The following is a 20,822-nucleotide window of genomic DNA, read 5'->3' as shown; positions in this document are numbered from 1 at the left end:
GCAGGTAGGCAAGGAGAAGACCCCGGGAAAGACGGAGGGAGCAGTTTACAGAAGTTAAGTGTGAAAACGTAAAGAAGTTTGAGGAGAACAGAAAAGTAGTTCCCCTGGGGACTAGAGCCAAGGTTTGGGAATGAGGGGAGCAGTGCGTCAGAGGACGGTCTGGAAATGAGCTGAGAGAAGATGGAAGACCGGGGGCAGCGACCACAGGTGATGGGGACATTGTAACCAACTGACCTCAAGGTGCCAAAGGAACCAAGGTACCCCATTCAGGAAAAGGCACAGGCTTGGTCCTGTGGTGTTGGGACAGTGGCGCCTGGATGATGGCGTGGAAACAGGCATTCTTGTTGAGCAATGTCTCAGGGGAGGGAGACTGAAGTAGATGATGCCAGGCTGACAGGGGACAAGACCCTGGATAGGCTTCCTGGAAGAGAGCTGAGGCTTTGGGAACTGGGACCAGTATTCCAGCATAGCTTGGTGACCTGGTCTGTGGCAGAGGATGTGGGAAAGCGAAGGACAAATTCCAAGTCACAGGTGAATGAAGGAACATTGTAGAATGTGGGGAACACACCAAGTAAAGAGTAAGATCCTAAATGAAAGGTTGGACACCTTTTAGGCGCATGGAGATAGTCTGGGAGTCCGAACCAGGACAAGTCTCTTAAACAACTATGTACAGTGGGGAGAGGAGCTATTAATTCAGTTGCCACAAAGTATGCTGTGATTACAGTCCCTTTTTGGTGTAACTTTTTGGTTTCTCTAAAGTGAAGCTTCCTGAGTTTTATTTACTCGTTTTGCTGTGCGCTGGAAATGATCAGTCCCCAGACTCTTTGTGAGCACTCTGGATTTCATCTTACTCTTTTGAAGCACATTATCCAATCTGTCAGTTTCAGTTTCCCTTCACGTCTTCTCATCTCTTGCTACCATGACCCTCTTCTCTCTTGCTCGAATTTGGCTGTGTTGCTTTTCAGGCCTGTGGCACGGCTGTCATGACGCACTCACCCTCCTTTCCCATCCTGTGAATTCTCTCTGGCTTTCTTCTGAGTTGGAGTCCCTGTGTACTGAATCCCATGAGTTCCTCTTTGTATTTCCTCCATGGGGCTAGGGGTAGGGGGAGCATATCTGTACTTTCTTGAGCAAGAGAGGCAGTTTTTTGAGACCTTTCCAATCTGAAAGTGGCATTAATTCTATTCTCACATTTGACCGATAGCTTGTCTCGTGTAAAATTCTGAGCTAGATTGTTTTCCTTTAGAATGCTGAAAATCTGTTTTTCTGGCATGTTTTCCGATTTCCTGTGCTTGATTGTGACACTTCCTGGTGTGGGCATGTCGTAGGTCCTCTCTCAGTTCTTATGGTGCGGAAAAAAAGCAGAACAGCGAGCATCGGCGTGGTTCTGTCTTTCGTCTTTTTTCCTAGATAATTAGGATGCCATTCCAATTTGGAAACATAGACTCCTTGACTTAAGGAGTCTTATGTGTGATTTCTTGGATAATTTCTTGACACTAAATTTTCTCTTCTATCTTGGTAAAATTTGTATTGTCTGGATGTCCAACCTCCTGAACTCATCACTTACTTTCCAATTTCTTCTCCCAATGTATGTTGTTTTCTTAATGTTTCTTCTCATACCAGCTTGCTTTTGTTTCGTGGATGCAATACCTATGTCCTTGAGAGTACTGTCGTTTGTAAGCTTCTGCTGCTCCCCGACATGTCTGTTTCATCTTAGTGCCATTTTGCCTCTGCTTATTTCGGTCTCTTTTGTGTTGGTGGCTTTCCTAAGATGCCTGCTGATCCTTTGGTCTGTGTTCATATTTCAGGCTGCGATGATAATTGAAGGTCCTGTGTGGGTGAGACAAGTCAAGCTTCATTATAAAATAGTTGGATCACTAAGTCGCCCTTTCCTGTGTCACTGGGGGAGAAGCCCCATATGTCATTGTCGTGGGATCTTTTTTCTTGGGCTGAAGAGCTTTCCAAGAAGGGAATCCTCCCATCTTCTTCTGGTCAGCAAGGCGCTTGGGGATCCATAAAAGTTGGCTTGGGGCCAGAGGGAAATGGAGGGAGAGCCTAGCGGGCCTGGATCTCCGCTTTCATTATGGCGTTTTTTTACTTAATCCCCCTTTTTCAGTACTGTGCTCCCCAACTTCCCTCAGCCATGTCTGTGCCCTCAAGTTCACCTTCTCTAGAACTGTGCCGTCCAGTATGGTAGCCACTAGGCACATGTGGCTAGCCCACTGAAATGTGGTGTTAACCGTGAAATGCAGAATGAATTCTGAAGACGTGGTATGAAAAAGGAAGGTGAACTGTATCACCAGTGATGTTTATACTGGTATCATGTGGAGGTGATCCTATTTGGATATTTTGGGCATGTGTATCTTTTTACTTTTTAATGTTACTACTAGACAATGTAAACCTACATATGTGGCTCATGTTCTGTTTTTATTGGACGGTGCTGCTCTTGACCAGAAGGTAGCAGGCTAACCGTTCTTCGTAAATACTTCCTGATCACTCTCCATCCTGCCAGGCCTACCCTTCACTCGTTCACCCCTTCAGAGGAGCCTGGTGATTTTGATCCCTGGGCTCTGCTTGGATTCTGAGGCATGAATGGTTTGCTTCTTACGCACTTTCTTCCTCCGTGGGCTTAAGTTTCAGCTCCCTTGGCTTTGTTAAATAGTTACTTCCATCTTCGTTTCGTATTCAGAATTTCCTTTTCTTGCCTGCTGTGTTTCCTTCTTTAGTCTTTTTTGTTCTTTCAGGTTGTTGCCTCTTCAGAATTCCTTCTAGTTATTTCAGATGGTGTTTGGGAAGGGGCAGAGATAAACAGGCATGTTCATGTTTGGCTGACTGAAAGTGTTCAGTTCAGCTTTGATAAAACAGAAATGTGGTTGTGTCGCTGACTGCTTAAACTCCTTCCTGTCTCCTTGTTGCAGAAAATGTGAAGTTCAGTCTGGCCCCTTATAACCGCTCCTCTTAGTTTGCTTGCACCGTGGTTATGCTGCAGACGGACAGCCAGCAAATCTCAATGACCCAGAACAACAAAGATTTATTTCTCTCTCATGCTGTATGTTGGCTGCTTTTGGCTGTGACTCTTCCCCAGCTTGGGATCCATGTCCATGTCATTTTCAAAAAACAAATTAATAAATTGCTTATATGTAAAATCCAAAAAGAAAAGGACACAAACGAACTACTTATTATTTATAACTTAGATGATTGACTTCTTGAATATGTGTAAGCACATTTGACTGTCCTTTATGATTGATTTACTGCATTCTGTTGATTCTGATTTTGTGGTTGGCTTTATTCCTTTGATAACTATGTAAGTTTAAAAAGCTAAAGCTCTAAACTGTTTTTTGAAACAATGAACAGTACATATATGTAAATTTTAAAATGGTTTTATCTCTCAATGAGTTGATCTTCCTACAATATACTTTGTTTACCCACTCCCCGCCAAAAGAGCAGGAATATTTTTGACAGCTCAAAAAAAAAAAGATATCTAAAATACATTTTCCCTCAGAGTTAGATTAGTTATGGTTTCATGAATCCAAGTTTCTTGATATAATCCACCCATTTGCAACTCATTCTGATACTTAAAAAAGTAAGCTATTGATATTTCCAATCCTCAACCCACAAATAGATCACAATTTTATTATATTCTCAGCACAATATCTACACAATAATCTGCCACAATGATTCTACACTGATAAATAGCATATTTAATTTATATGTGTTTACATATACATGTTTTAATAGCTGATGATCTCAGAATGTGATGATTTAAAATATTTTGGAAAATTTTAAAACTTTGCTCCATTTCATTTATTTTATATTGTGTGTAGTAAGGCAACATTAAATATATACTTTAAAAAATTAATACTTATTTTTAAGAGTGGTTTTAGAAAAGTTGAACAGAAAGTACAGAAAAATTCCTATAATGTCCCATCTTCCACTGCCCCCTCCTGTTTCCCCATTATTAATGTCTTGCATTAGTGTGGCACATTTATTACAGTTGATGCATTATGATTAACTAAAGTCCATACTTTACGTTAGTGTTCACTTTCTGTGTTGTACATTCTGAGTTTTGACAAGTGGACACTTGTAATGACACTTATGCACGATTACAGTATCATACAGAACACTTTCACTGCCCTAAAAATCCCTCTCTCTACCCCGGCTCTAACCTGTGACCACCACTGATCTTTTTATTGTCTGTCTGTGCCGCCTTTTTTGTTCATGATTGCAGGCTGAAAGATCAGCCCCATCTGGGAAAGGCTGTTTTAGCGACAGAGGGAAAAGGGAAAGAGATTTTCGCAGAAGCATATAGTGGCTTTTATTAGAGCATCTGCTTGGAGCTGGAATAGGTCACATCCCCTTACAGGTCGTTGGCATAAGCCTGATGTCAGTGGGTAAGAAAGTCTCCTCCTCCTGCAGGAAGTTAGAGCAACATTGTAGCAAGTGCAGTCTTGTAATTTGGGGAAAGGGAAGCAAATAATGGGGAACAATAGTCTAGTGAATCATGCATGATCAGCTCCCAACCCTGGCCACTCAGTTCTCCACTAACACCCCCCTTCCATCCAGCTGTAATGAATTTCTTTCTTCTCCATACCTGTCCTGCCTTCCTTATGTCTCCTTGCTAAGTTAACTCAATCTTTCAGGACTCAGACTGCTTATCATAGAAAATCATTCTTGACTAGATCAATATGCCAGCCTGTTCGTGTGCTATGTTGGAATTTTTTGCTTTTGTAGCTGAATCCTTTAGGCTACTAGCAGAATTAAATAATTATGTGACATCTACTTATGTGAATTCTCCTTTTATTTTTAATTTTCATTTGGCTTTGGCCAAGGTCTTCATAGAAGAAAAATTACCTGCATACGTAAGAGTGATCATACGGTAGTGTCTGATCAAAGATGTGACCACTTACCTCTTCCATTGTTGGTGACTGAAAGGTGCAATATGGACTGTGAATTAAGGTAAGTCAGAGAGAACTAATGTATAATGAAACCAGATTAAAATCAATAAGTAGGATAAGCTGCAGGCATCTAGTTCAGTGCCTGGCACAGTGTAGATGTGGAATTAATGCCTATCCTTTGTCCCTTCCCTTAAAAAACTTTAGACTCACTAACTTTTTTGTGAAACTCGGCAGTTGGTTTGAATTTTTATTCATAGTATTTGCTGAATACCAGTATATGGTCTTCAATATTTTGTGTAAGAAATGGAAGCAAATTTGTCTATAAAATAAATACAGGAAAACTCAAATATGAAAACCCATGGTTTGAAGATCTGAAATAATAAATTTTATAGCACGATTCTATACTTCCCTTGGAACTCATGACCTGATAAACTTTCATTTTTTTAAATTTATTTTTTGTTTTCTTTTTAGTGGAGGTACAAGGATTGAACCCAGGGCCTCATGCATGCTAAGCATGTGCTCTACCACTGAGCTCTACCCCTTTCCCCCAATAAACTTTTAAGGATTGAGGATTAGAGAATCAATAGATTGATTTCTCTAGCTTATCAATATTTGGACCATTAAATGTTAAGGACCATGATCCTAGATCATGGCAGGCAAATGTGTTCTTCTAAAATCCTTGTCATTTGGTTTTTATGTGATTGATCTTAGAAAGAAGCTAAGAGCAATTAACTCTGTCTAACGAGTGACAGTTAACATCCAGGAGTGTCCAGAACCTCTTTCACTCAGCAAGGATGAGAATTTTTGTTTATTTAAGATGTTGTTTGAAGACGTATAGTGAAAGCCTCACGATAGGACTGGCAGTACCAGTGGCCCTAGAGTGAAGCACCGTGAAATCCTCGAGATGTTACCGGGATGGAAAGGAACTCCATGAACTCTGTGCTCTGTTATGCTGGTGCACTCATGTTTGATAGATTGCTAGACTATAATTGGGATAATTTGTCTAAAACTAACAGATTTCACTTGTCGAAAAAATGTTTTGCCTGAAAACATGTTCAAAAAAAGATTACGTGAATTAATGAGAAAATGCGACATGCTTTACAAAAACCAAATTTACCAACTTTTGAAGGGTTTGTCTTTATTGATGTAGTCATATTCCCAGACATTCCCTGATCCTCAGTCAAATTACTGTAGAGGTATTGCTCAGGGAGACACTACCTGATTATGAGTCGAACATATTTGGTCATAGTCTTAAATCTGCCACTAAGTAATTGAGGAGCCTTGATCTGAACCAACTGTTTGCAGAGGTTTAGTGGGGAGGCTTGGGTTCCTTGGACATACCTCCAAAGCTGTCTCCAATGCCCAGGTATGGTCCTGGCTCCTCATCTCCAGCTTTAACCAGACCAGCTCCATTTTTGTGTATTTGGAGAGTAAGCCAGATTTTACTTGGAAAAAAAATTTAAAGATTTCTGACAAAAGTCAGGCATCAGTACCATTTAAATGCACAACATCTGCGGGCTTTATTGTCTCATCTATAAAATGAAAGTTTTGGTTCTATGATCCTTAAGAATTTTTCATCTCTAAATCAATGATATATCAAGTTTTTGGTGGCTTGTCCATCAATTGTAACAGAATTTTCAGGACTAAATGATATGCATGAGTTTCTCTGAATCCATTTTTTAAACTGTGTTCATTGCCGCACCTCCTCAGTGTAATTAACATCATTTTTTTTTTATAGGTGGCACATCGTTGGCAAAAGCGAATGTTCATCCCATTGTGGTCAAGGATATAAGTCATTGGACGTCCAATGCATGAAGTATTCCATTCACAAAGGACAGACTGTTCCAGTAGATGACCACTACTGCAGTGACCAGCTTAAACCTCCAACCCGAGAACCCTGCCATGGTGACTGTGTCCTAACCAGGTGGCATTATTCAGAATGGTCCCAGGTACAGATAAAAAGTATCACTTAAGAAAAGTTGCTTTTTTTTTTTTTTTACTTCTGTTTAAGTATTTGTCACTCTACAGTATAATTTTGTTAAATTTTTTATTTTGTTTCCATTTGTCACCACTTTTTTTTTTTTAATCAGTGTTCCAGGAGTTGTGGAGGAGGGGAGAGGTCTCGAGAATCTTACTGTATAAATAACTTTGGCCACCGTCTTGTGGACAGAGAATGCCAGGAACTTCCCCGAGTGACAATGGAGAATTGCAATGAATTTTCCTGTCCCAGTTGGGCCACTAGTGAGTGGAGTGAGGTAACATTAAACACACGAGGCTTAGACTTGTTATAATATTGTGTAGGGAAGCTTTGCAATCTAAGGCTTTATAGAATTCGAAAAATATTTCAATTTATTTTATCATTTGGTAGATAACTTTAGTATCAAGGTAATAAAACATTTAAAAAATGGTTTGTTCTTAAACTAGTTGCAGTATCTGGCTAACAACAACATAACTGGTGTTTAATCTGTAACCATATTCATAGTATCCAGAGTAGCCTGAGATGTATCTTGTTCTAAGGTTAGTTATGTACCTTTGTTCCTAGAACAAATAGATGTTGCACTGGCATCTGGGCAACAGAAGTTGGAGGTGGCTGATTTTACCCAGTGAATATCTGGAAGAATGAATGAGAAATGTCCTTAGGAATAGTCTTTCAGCTATATTTGAATGTGTAAATTGATCATTGTACCATTTTGTAAGGCATTTGTGTTGACTAATACTGAAAATAACAATCAGTTGTATTCTTACAGTGTCTTGTTACATGTGGAAAAGGGACAAAGCAGCGACAGGTGTGGTGTCAGCTGAATGAAGATCACTTGAGTGATGGCTTCTGTGATCCAAGTACCAAACCTGAATCTCTGAGACCATGTGAGCTTCACACATGTGCTTCCTGGCAAGTAGGACCGTGGGGCTCTGTGAGTATATGATAAAGGGTTTCTGCTTTAAGCCATCTTGACAGAATAGCACAGAAGTTGTGGTATCATCACTCCTTCAGCGGAAGCATCTAAATTTGGGTGCCTTTTTTGGAAAAAGACTTGAAATGTTAACCCTTGTCTGTACTGTATTTAGACTAGGCATTGCTGGGAGGGTTTGCCAGACAGGTGGCCAGGAATCTGCTGGAGGAGGTCGGGCAGCTTGTCGCAGTGGCTGGAAAACCTTCTCTCATCTTCTCGTTAACTCTGTTGTATCTCTTCCTTCTTTGAAATTTACTTAGCTTATTAAATGACATGCAGACACCAGGTAGATTTTGAAAAATATTTAGTTTCCCTAAAGTATATTGACTCTGTCTCCAAAATACCAGGCTTCTCTTGGTATTTTCACATGATAACTTTTTAAAAATTAGTTAATGTATTTATTTAAATGGAGGTCCTGAGGATTGAACCTAGGACCTCGTGCAGGGTAAACACACTCTCTACCACTGAGCTGTCCCTCCCCTCATGGGTAACTTTTTAAAGATACAATAATAGTTGTCCATTTTAACATCAGTATTTTATTACTATCCACATAAATTTGAACCACTATGTATGTTGATTAAATTTGCTATTTTGTAAGTCTAGCCTCTGGTGTAAAGGAATAATAGAAAGATCTACTGAAAGTACATTCTTAAGTATGTGCGCATTACAAAAGTGAAGTTTATGTAACTTCTGAATAATGGCATTTGGGATCGGCTTGTGGTCTCTCAGTGCACAGCCACGTGTGGACAGGGCTATCAGATGCGTGCCGTCAAATGTGTCAACGAGCTACTCAGTGCGGTGTTAGATGACCGGCTGTGCCACGGACCTGGTCGCCCCAGCGACAGGCAGGTAAAGGACGCCTCTCCATGGATTGGAAACAAAACTTTTTCATAAGGGAGGGTTATTGATAGGTTAAGATTATTTCCATATGTAGTTTTTCCACTTGCATTTGGATGCCTTAACATGTATGTGCACACCAGAGAGTTTATTGTTCTTGGTTTTTGCCAGCTTTACTGATGAATTTTTTTTACTCTTTATCGACCATCGGATCACTCATTTAACTTACATTTCCATCCTTTGAACTGCAGAAGGGTGCTATGTGTTGCTATAGATTTGTGAGCTTCTAAATTGTGTCGTGCTGCTTGAAGTAGTATGCTGTGTTTGTTCAGAACGGCTCAGCTTAGTGGTGTTTTTGAAAGACTATTCCTGTTTTCTTTTTCAACCGTCACATAGAAGGGATCCACACTTTAGCCTTCAGAGTCATGCGGTCCCCTTAGATCGCTTATTTGTGATTTAGTATGCCACTGTTCATAAGTTCTCTATGTGGAAGAGGAAATGAAGTGTAGGAATTAGTATGACTCAGAGTGGTTAATTCATTGATGGTTTATGAGATCCGTTTTTCTTTTGAACAGGTCTGTACAGTTACACCTTGCCCGATCATCCCTAAAATTGGGGCCACTTCATTACCAGCTGTTCCCATGGGGAAGACAGCACAGTGGCGATATGGTTCTTGGACCCCAGTAAGTGAATTCCTTTAAGAGGTACAGGTTTTCTATTATGGAGGCTTTCAGACATCAGCAGAGTGGTTGCTACAGATTTGCCAAATGTATGCGTTCATTCTCAGGTATTTTGATGGTGTGGAAAGAGCATAAGGTTTAGAATTAGGTAGTTTAATGGTTAAATCCTGTTCTGCCTTTTAAGAGCTCTGTGTCTTTGGGCAAGAAATTTAAGTTTTCTAGGTCTATGTTCTAATCCACCAAATGAAGATAATAATATTTATGTCACAGGTTATCATAAGAAGCAGCTGTGATATTAGGCTTTTAATCAGCCTTTATTTAAACTACCACATATTCATGTTGTTTTTCTAAACTGAAGGCTTTAATCTATTTGAAGTGTATACTTGAGTTAGTCTTATGAATGATATATATTTAAGTTTCATGTATTCTCTGACTATTTTAAATATGAACTCAGATCTACTCAGTTACCTAGGTCTTTCAAAATTATCTTAAGTGATATCTTAAGATTCTCATATAAAATGTTTTTTGTTTCTTTAATTTTGGCAAATAACTAATCACTGTTCCAAGAAGTTGAGTGTTTTGTTTTATGATCACAAATATCTGATTTGTGAAATTCATTTTCTAAACACATTAGGATAGTCAAACTGCCCTGTCTTTGACTCAGAAGTGATGCCAGGTGATAGTATTTATAACTTAAGGGTTTTTGTTTTGTTTTGTTTTTTGAGAAACCTGATGGTTAGAAATTTGAACAGCAGCTAAGGGCTGTGGGAGTGTGCTATATAAGACTTCAGTATTATTCCGTTTTTTCAGTGTTCTGTGTCTTGTGGAAGAGGTAGTCAAGCCCGCTATGTAAGCTGTCGTGATGCACACGATGGAATAGCAGATGAATCCTACTGTGCCCATGTGCCCCGACCTGCTGAAACATCAACCTGTTTTAGCCCTTGTGGAGAATGGCAAACGGGCAACTGGTCACCTGTAAGTATTTTTATGAGAAAAAAAAGAAATGAAAATTTAAATATAATATTTGACATTTAACAGAATGTAGTGTATCACATTATAAATATTGGCTAAATTTGTGATCAGTGTTCAGCTTCCTGTGGCCATGGAAAAACAACTCGGCAAGTTTTATGCATCAGCTATCATCAGCCAGTTAATGAGAATTACTGTGACCCTGAAGTTCGCCCTTTGATAGAACAAGAATGTCACCTGGCAGCCTGCCCGCCCACGTTCAGCCACTTTCCGAGTTCCTCTGAGCAGCCAAGCCATTTTCCAGGCAGGAATTTTCCATTAACTCACAAACCAGAAGATAATCAAAATCAGGGGGTCCACCCATCACTCAGAGGAAACCAGTGGAGAACAGGACCCTGGGGATCAGTAAGCCCTCTTTATTGAGTTATACTAATTCTGTAATTTTGTTATGTGTCTAGCCTTTTAACAGATATGTCTGTAATGGCATCAGGTGCTTTTAATGCTAAATTTTTCTGAAGATCAATAGTTTAAATTTTAAAAGGATTAAGCAAGATTTTTGATGCAGATTACAAATCCCCAGAGTTCTTATTGAATTATACACTAATGTGGGATTATGATTACAGAGGAATGCACTTGAAAACAATCTTAGAGTCCATTATAGTAAAAATAAAATCGTTTAAGAGTTGAAAGACTACAAGTATTTATGAAGGAAAATTCAGACCCAGAGATTACACATAGCACTGCAGTAACCTGGTGTAAAATCATGATTACTACAAAAGGTACAATTATGGTTTACATTTTACATGAGATTAATGATGCAAAAGAAAAAAAAAACAATGTAACAATAATTTAACATTATCTTTTGTTTTTTTATTCCTTCCTGGTGAGACCTTAAAAACCTAATTCCTTTTTACCAAACACTTAGGACAAGGGTGAATTTCCTGCGGCAAGCTTTAAAACGTCACCTTTTCATCAACACATCCTAATGAAACCCCTAGTAAAACTAATGTTTTTTGACAGATTTTTCTCGATTGCACTTAGGATTCCCACGAGGGGGATTGTAACGTGGGGAGTTTGAATTTGAGCCAGAGTCTTGGTCTGTTCTGTTTGTTTCCCGCGGTGTGATGCTGGGATGGGGAACCTGCAGCGCCTGTGTGTCTGTGTTCTGTCCTTGCCAGTGCTCCAGCAGCTGTGCTGGGGGCGTGCAGCGCAGAGTCGTGGTCTGCCAGGACGAAAATGGACAAAGCGCCAGTTACTGCGACGCGGCCTCCAAACCCCCAGAGGCAAAGCACTGTGATTCCGGACCTTGTCCTCGGTGGAGCTATGGAAGCTGGGGAGAAGTAAGTCAGAATATTGCCTACACTTAGGGAGGTTCTCACACCTCTGAAGACCGACAGTTAAGCACTTCCTACTGTTACTGTTACTGAGGTAGTCCTACTTCATTGTGCTATAACAGAAAGATTTTTTGTGTTTGAGTCAGTAAAACTATGTTCTTTTAATTGATACTGTGTCATGGTATAAATCATTCATTCATTATAGGAAATATGTACTCCAGATTGTTAACAGAATCAATATGCTAGCCAGTATGTCTGTGATCTACTAGTATCTCTCTAAAATTAGTACATTACATTTTAATTTCTTAGAAAATCAAATTGATATAAAGCTAGCAAATTAGTCATATACAGGCCATGTTCCTATCCTACTACTGAACCATTCATTTGGTGAATCTTCCAAATGGACAGCTGTCAATTATTAGGTCCTGGTATTATTTTAGGCACTGGGAATATAAAGATAATTTTTTAAACGGTTATAATAAATACTAATTCCACTGATGTATGGATGAGAAAGAAGAAAGACTTACATTGGTTTTGGATGAATAAAACAGACCACCTAATTTAATTAGTCAAATATTTTTGCTTAATGAATTTTCAGTGCACATTTTCCCTCCATAGGGAAATTGGAAGTCATTGTTGACAGATCTCCTTCTGCCCAGGTGCTAATAAAGATCAAGTATATTTTTTAAATGGACTTTTACTACTTTCCAAAATGAAAGTAACTTTCATTTCTGAGTTAAATCTCATGGCAAAAATTTAAATAATATAAAAAATTATGAAAAGATAAGAACTTTTTTAACATTTTGATACATTTCCTGCCAGACTGTTATTTTATGTGGGTGCCAGAAATAGCCTCATATTATACATGCTGCTTTGCCCCCTGCTGTTTTCCTGTAACGTCTACTGAGCATCTTCCTATGTGTATAAATTTAGATCTCCCTTATCAACTTTCGTGGCCACATGGTCATCTTTCGATCGGATACCATACATTATGTACTTAATACCTATTACAGCGCTCATTCTCAAAATTTTGTCTTTTTAAAAAATTATGAAACTAAAACTTTGATTTTTTTTTTTTTTTTACCCAGGAAGAAATGTTGAGAATTATGAAGAAAGGATAAACTTTAAGCTCTAGCAATACTGATTATGTGTTCAACATTGAATAAAGCAATACGATTATTTTCTTTGACACCACATAGTTTTGATTTTTCTTCTTATTTTTAGTGTACCCAGACATGTGGAGGAGGAATAAAATCAAGATTCGTGATATGTCAATTTCCCAATGGCCAGATGTCACGAGAGCAAAACTGTGAAATCTTGAACAAGCCCCCTAGCGTGGCGCAGTGTCACGTGCACGCTTGCCCTGATGATGTGTCATGGCATCGGGGACCGTGGAAATCGGTACGATAGCGTTCTTATTTTTATCCTTCTGTTCTGTTTTGTTTTACTATGTCCCTTTTACTTTAATTTCACCTCATAAATTGTGGTGCACACATTTTCTGATTTTTTTTTAAAGCAGACCATTAGCCATCCTGGCTTGTGTTATTAAATTTGATAGTTTGGAATAAGAATCCATTCCATTTTAAGTACTGTAACATATACATATATATAATAATTTTATATGTATTTATATTTTTATAAGTGAATTTTGAACCATAGCACTATTCTTATGGAAGTATTTTTCTCCAGTACATCTTTGGCTTACCCAGAAATTAATCAGAAATGTTTTACTATTTACATTTGTATATAATGTTAACATTGTGCTTGTAACAATGGCAAATTAAGGCTGTGTCTTGTTTGAGTGTATAACTGTATGTGGCTTTTGTCTGTCAATGTCTAGTAACTGATTCAAAAGCAAATAACATTCTTGTTTTTATCATTGTTAAACTTAGTATTTTGTTTGGAAATGTGAAAATATTATATTAAAAAAAGAGAAATTTACTTATACAAAGTAAATTAATTGTTTACAGTTTGTTACATACATCATGGAAAAGTATGATTTATATAGTAATTTATATGAATATTCATTTCTTCCACTGTGTGGAATTACTGTGTTTGGGATGTTTTAATTTTTTATTTTTTTAGAGCCATAGACAAAATTAATAAATATTCATGAATAGTTTATTTCCTGTAGCATTTTTGAAATACCCAGGCTTTGGAGAATAACTAATATATAAACATGCTGAAACTGGTATTTTAGTCATTTTTGGTATTTTCAATCACAAACAACCAAGGGTACTTCTTCCAGGTGAAAAGCTGATTTGAGGCTATTTATAATTGCATTTATGAAGTTAAACAGTTCTTTATTTGGAAAGTAATTGATTATAACTCTGGTTTCATGACCAACCCTGATGTGTGCACTTGCTTTGCTTTGCCCAAGTCAAAGCTTTACAATAAAATGTAGACCTGTTTCAACTCATGCTAATTGAAGCAGAGGTCACGTTCTAGTCCAGATTGAAATCCATCTTTATAGTCAGTGTGACTGATAGAAAACACCAGAACATTTTAACTTTATAGGAGACTCTTAAAGTTGAATTGATGCGTTAGAGAACCATCACTATTTGGGAATTAACAAAATACATATTTTGCCATGGAAAGCATTCACATATTTACTTAACAAAATGCTCACTGGCCATCTGCCATATACTAGCCACTGTGCTACAGATAATAAAGACAGATTTCTTGCCCCTATGGCGTTTACAGTCTAGTTGGAGAGGTATAAAATACAGTAGGAACTCACTTTAAGGGTATTTTTTGTTAGTCATCTTAGATTGGAAGTTCACTTTCTCTTTACCATATCTCTGTTACATCTTCTTTCTTTTTACTAGTTTAATTTGCAACACTAGTTTTTAATAAGACTTAATCCATAGATTGCCTTCTTAGAATTTTGCCCCATTTAGGAAAGCAGATGCCTAACTACCAGTAAGAGACTGAATTGTAATGGCATTTGTTTCTGAACACAGAGGTTTTATTTTTCCCTACTTATTCCTGATTTCATTAATTCACAAAGCATTAAACATTGATTTATGTCTCTTGCTTTGTGCTAGGTATTGAAGTACCTAAAATTCAGTGTTTTTGCGTCAGATTTTTCTATTTCAGGGTTCAGCAAACTATCAAATCTGGCCTATTGCCTCTTTTTGTAAACATATTTTGTTGGAACCCAGTCATGAATCTTTTTATGTATTATCTATAGCTGCCTTTGCACTGCAAACAAAGCAGAGTTGATAAGTTGCAATAGAGAATGGCCCTCAAAGCCTGAAATATTTACTGTTTGGGCCTTTCTGGGGAAAACTTGTTGACCCCTGTTCTAGTTAATAAATATTATAACTTTTTAAAATTTAACATAAAATGTACTTAAAGTTATCGCTTATCAGAATTACAAAAATTCATTTGGAGTCAGTTTTAAACATTTTTGGTCCTTTGTTTAATATTTTAAAATAGTTTAAGGTTTATCAACCTTCCCTACATATCACTCTAGTATTCACACAATTTTTTCCCTATCTTTGTTAAGATATATATTGTCATATAACATTGTGTAAGTTTAAGGTGTACAATGTCACATAATGTTTATCATATTGGAATGTCTCTAATAGTATATTCCAATATATCTGCGTCATGCTATTTTTTTGTATGTAAATGATGTCATGAGTAAAAAACCTGAATGTTCATTAAAGTCCTATGCATAGGTAACTTTTTTAACCTCACAAAAACAAATGGCCAAGAAAACAATAACCACAAATTACAAAATAGTGTAAGACAGAAGTACACAGTTCTTCATTGTTTACTATGTATCTACTCCAAAACGGAGTTCATTGGCTAATTCAGTCTTTGCACTAGTAAAAAACTGTAGTATTTTTTGGTAAATTGAAGATAAAATTTTAAAAAATCAGGACAGATGTATATATCAGCATTTTTATAAACTTTATTTATTTACTTAGAGTGCCTAGATTTCTTATTATATGAAGAATTTTATTCCTTAAAATAGCCTTTTATATTAAAAGGGTTTAGGGGATCTGAAGTTTTGTTGTTAAAACCAGATGTAACATTTTACCTCTTTCAGTGTTGCTATATATTAGCCAAACTTGAGAATACCTCTTATTAACATATCAGGGTTAATATTCTTTCATGGATGACTTTAATTTCAGCAGCTCCTCTCTACTAGGTTAGAAAATTAAGAATATGTGTGTGCGTATACATATATGTATATATACACATATATGAATGACATGAACTCTTAAACACTTTCCATTTTAAAGCAGAATTAAATTATGAAGTGCTAAATCATGAAAATGTAACTGGGAAAAAAAGTTGTAAATATACATTTAAATTTTCTCCATGTTGGAAATCTTGTGTTGTAATAATTCAAAAGCATGATTAAAAAAGGAATAAATTAAATCTTAACCTATGTCTGTTAATTTAATGACTGCATTTTTGTGACTGGTCCATGTGAGATGATTGTATTTTAACCCTTGTTTGTTAATAATGTGTTGTGGCCTTCTGCTTTGCATAATTCACGTGTATGTTGTATTTTCACTCCTCGGTCAATACCTAAAATGTTTTAAGTCACTGAACAGTCATGTATTGTAATGAATGCCTCTTTTCTTTTGGTGGGGTTTTTCTTAAATAACAAATTGTTAATTTTTCATATTAAACATTTAATTGTTGAATAGTATATGTTTTTGTAATTTTACTGAGTATGTATGTAAGCTACTGCTATTTTTCTGATAATTCTGTTAGAAACTAACATTGGTGTTTAAAAATAAGGTTTATTATTCAGCTATCAATTTTTAAATACTAGAAATTTTAATTTTTTTCATATATTATAAACAATGAATTAAAAATGTACAGTGTAAGCACAGTTATTTAGTAAGTTAAAAATATATGTGCTCATCCAAGAAAGCCTTTAAAAGGTGAGTAGAAGTTTTATTTTTCTTTTATATAGTAAAGGATGTTACATGTAACATAAATAATTCTAGCAACTGCTCTTTAAATAAATTTAATTTCTCTGTATTTTCTCATAAGTCTCATTAAGTGATTAATTTTCCTAGAATGTTTTTATTCCCTACATAAAATGAATTCCTGTTTGGTAAGAAAATAATGTGTATGCCATTGTGTTATGGGGTTAATGATGATCCAACAAAAGTAAAGAGAATATTTTTTCCATTGAAGATTGCTTTTTCTCCAAACATGAGAAAAAAATTTTTTTAAATGAAATCTTGATACTTTAACTCTCTTGATTCTAGTGCTTTCCCCCAAAGTGTTCCTTTTTAAAATAATACCCTCTTTAGGGTTGTGTTAAAAAAAAAAAAAATATATATATATATATATATATATATATATATATATATATATATTTCTAAATCTCTAATACGATACAATGGAATGTGGCAAATAGAAGCACGTTCAGAAGTGAGCAAGGGTAACTGCACACACCTAGTAAATCTGCAGCCTGCCAATTTCACGGTTTTATGTAACGAAAGGACATTGAGACTCTGAGCTGAGGGGCTGGGCAGCTCCTTAAACTCCAGCTTCCACTCACGGCGGAGTGCACTTGGGAAGAAACTTGTCACTGGCTCCCCTGCTCCTCTGGCCAGCAGCAGCCGGGGCAATGAGGTAATGTGTGGGGAAAGGGTTTCAAGAAACTGTCAGTTCTTTGTAAAATGGAGTGTTCAGTAAAACCATTCGTAGTAATTGGTAATTTTCTTCAAGTTTGGAAAAGGAACACGTAAGTATAGTTATAGGCTGGAATCTCTTTTATTTTAAATTATCATGGAAATCTTTAACCATTAGTAAGTATTGAAATAATGTTTCCATTTATTACATCATCGTATCGTTCTACGGTACACTGCTTGATCTCCCCCAAATTATGAGCATCCCGTAGGCGCTAGGCATGGTAGTCACAGAGGTGAATCAGGCACAGTCCCTGTGTACAAGGAGCTTGCAGTTTAGTGATGAATGTACTGAGCAAACAGATGACCCTGAGCAGACTGGGATTCCTATCTCATTTCAGTAGCAACTATGAGATTTATAACATTGAAGACTCATAATATTGGGGGCTCAATAGACTATAATTATCTAAAAATTAGTAATAAGGATTGTACTTGACAACATAATAATTCTTCCAGCAGATCCTTCTAGAAAGCCTAAACTAGTAGGATGTATTCCACTGTAACCTGGCAAGAGGTGAGTGGCGTCCTAAGCTTGTATGCTAGACCAATAGTTATTGTGCAATCTCAGCATCTTTCTTTTTTGTGTGCATAGATTCCATATATCACCAGAAAAGGAGAATGTGGACTGATGTATAGCTTCCTCTAGATACAATGCCTTGAAAATAATTTTGGAGACACAGATGGACCTGGCAGGTTTGAAATGTATGACCTAAGAAAAAATTTAAGGAGATAGTCTAGTGATGAGATTGTAAAAGAAGAGACTTGTGAGTGTGTTAGGCTGTGTGAAGTTAGAATGTAGAGTTTAAAATAACTCTTGAAAAAAAATCTCAACATGAAATGGTGATATGCCGTATTTTTCTTTATATGTCTATATTAAAAAAAATGGACGGTCATGTTTCCAGGGTAATTCAATTTTCCCAGGCATAGTCTTTCAGAATGTTTAAGAATCTCTGGAAATAGATTTTTAGATGTTTTAGAAGAACAGCCTCAGCATTCTACAATATCTATGTGCTGTATATATGTATATATGAGACTGTATACATAAAATATATAGGCATTGTTAATATTAGTGCATTTACTCTAATTTTTTGTTTTAATTTTATGTCAACTTTCAGTAGATTGAGAATCACATTTTAGTTCCTATATAATCACAACAGAATCAAAACATTAACAAAGAGTCTATTTGACATTCTAGACAATTTCTAATTTTTTAATCATATACACATTTCTCAGTAAAGTATTTTAATCGTGTACCCTTATATATTATTATATATGCATTGCAAACAAACTAATACATAACTGTGATTTAAAGAACCTGTACAAACATGACTTTAAAAGAATAAGACAAATATTTAATGTTAAGTATACTTTTTATTTTGTAGATAAGAAAACTTTTTGCTCACTGAACTATGATAGTCGTCTCATTTTTAAAAAGTGGTAGAACGTTTCATTAGTTTGAAAATCTTGGTTCAGTACCGTTAGAGTGGTTCAAAAGTCTGATTTGTTCCAATATGTGATTTCAGTAGCTTCCATAGCTGAAAAAATTACTTAGCAAACACACATACCTTTATATAGCAAAGTTTATCACTGGATGCTCCTGTTTTAAACTAGTAATTGATTTTAAATCCAATATTCAAAAATTGTATTGAAATCTGACAAATTTCCATTTTCTAATTTGTCATTCAATTCTTGAAAAGTACTAGAAGGAGTTGTATCTTTATATTTTTAACAAGTAGTGTTAAAACACAATGAAACTTTGAAAGATTTGGAAGCAATTAATACATATTAGAAACTTTTGCCTCAAAGTTTTAAAAATATACATTGGAGAGTTTTTATAGTTGGCATATTGTTTATGGTAGCAAAGTCCCATAACGCTAGAAACACTTCCAAACATTCCAGAATGTTCTCTCCTTAGGGTTTTCCCAAAGCGGTTGTTTTCTCCTCCACTCTTAAACGTCTCCTTTATCTTAAAGGAGAGATCAGGAGTCTATTTGTGTAAGTGTCTACTATCACATTTTTGTCACTAGCATAGAAGAAAATCAATAAATTTGGAATAAACCTCCTTTTGTAATAGGAAAATTAATAATTCATCTTCATGGGTCCATTTGGTAGTTTGAACACAATCAGCAAAGCTCTGTGGGCTTAGAACTAAAAAACCAGCAGCAGCAGTGTGTCATGGCACCCATGTCATTAGGGCGTTATGACCTGCAATCCGTTCAACTTCCTAAGTGGGCGTGTGTGGACTGTGGTGGGTGCACTGAAATTGAGTGACAGGGATGACCTCCCTGTGGGGATACCTAATGTATTATATGAATTATACATCAAGCTGGCATACAACCCCGTAGAGTAAAGCTCATTTTCTTATTTTAGATAAAAACGATATGAACAGAGACTATTAAAAATGTTTTTGGTGCTCCATTGAGTCACCTTGCCTCTAAGGTATACTTTTAAAGGACAATGACTTAGATACTCATAAGTTCCTACGAGGCTTAAAGGTTCTGTAACATCTCTAAGACCTCATAAATTACACAGTCCAAGATTGGGTTTCATAGTTTCTTTTCAAAAACACCATCATCTGCTTCCTGGTTGTACTCCCCTCCCCCCCATATTGGACTTACACTCACCAATGTACCTAAATCTAGTAGGAAATATTAAGGAAGCTACTCTATCAATGTCCTATTGTACTATGACTTTGGTACCCAAACTCTGGTATCATATAGCATACAAATATATCGTATGGTAGTCATATATTTGTGAGAGTTAAAATATTGCAAAGTTTTTGATAGATCACATGACAAATCCTACCAGTTGTAACTAAGCTCTAAAGTGATCCTCTAAGATGGCTCTGAGCTATTTTCAATCTCCCTGAAATTTTGATGTTTTGCATTGTGACCCAGGGAAACTCAGAGACTTTGGAAGTAACCATGAAGGGACTGGTGGCCACTGAGGCACCTAAAAAATCCCCATCAATCCATTCAAGATGATTAGGAGCCCAGTTGTAACAGGCACTGAGCTAAGAAGGCTAAAGATGAATAAGAATGACATACTGTCCTCAAAGGACTCACAGTCCAGGAAGAACTAAGCACACACACACACAAAAGTAACAAAGCAGAAATGGATGTCACGGAAAGTCAGATAATATGCATCCAGTTGGAGGAACATGAGGTTTTAGATGGATAGATGGGGTTTGATTGGGAAAGGAGGTACCAGCTAGGAGGCCATCCTGAGCAAAACCAGAGGCCAGAAAAAGTAGTTTAATTTCACTAGCATAGGTTGGTTTGTGAGAGACAAGGGGTGGGAATAAAGTTACAAATAGGAGTTGGGCCATATCAGGAGGACCAATAAGCATTATACTTAAGAGAGTCTAAAATGGAAAAATTCTATAAGTTTATAAAAAAGAAACACTGAATTTTTTGGAGTGGTATCAGAGCAGTGTTTTAGGAAGATTCATTGGAAAATTCTCACCATAAAATATAAACACATTGAA

General features: G+C 36.6%; 1 protein-coding gene across 2 annotated transcripts in view; it reads left to right on the top strand.

Moving 5' to 3' along the window:
* The window catches only part of ADAMTS20 (ADAM metallopeptidase with thrombospondin type 1 motif 20), a 134,158-nt gene that overhangs the window by 69,046 nt on the left and 44,290 nt on the right, over positions 1-20,822 (top strand). For both annotated transcript variants that reach the window (XM_031462728.2, XM_031462727.2), the window contains exons 19-28: positions 4,830-4,956; positions 6,634-6,844; positions 6,986-7,150; positions 7,643-7,807; positions 8,576-8,695; positions 9,259-9,366; positions 10,174-10,338; positions 10,447-10,737; positions 11,511-11,672; positions 12,891-13,067. In XM_031462728.2, the coding sequence (XP_031318588.2) occupies positions 4,830-4,956; positions 6,634-6,844; positions 6,986-7,150; positions 7,643-7,807; positions 8,576-8,695; positions 9,259-9,366; positions 10,174-10,338; positions 10,447-10,737; positions 11,511-11,672; positions 12,891-13,067 (1,691 nt within the window). The remainder of the gene's footprint in view (positions 1-4,829; positions 4,957-6,633; positions 6,845-6,985; positions 7,151-7,642; positions 7,808-8,575; positions 8,696-9,258; positions 9,367-10,173; positions 10,339-10,446; positions 10,738-11,510; positions 11,673-12,890; positions 13,068-20,822) is intronic.

This window comes from Camelus dromedarius, chromosome 11 (genome assembly GCF_036321535.1).
Source record: "Camelus dromedarius isolate mCamDro1 chromosome 11, mCamDro1.pat, whole genome shotgun sequence".
Classification (NCBI taxonomy): Eukaryota; Metazoa; Chordata; class Mammalia; order Artiodactyla; family Camelidae; genus Camelus; species Camelus dromedarius.
The sequence above is the reverse complement of the archived record's forward strand: the minus strand, read 5'-3'. Positions and strand labels throughout refer to the sequence as shown.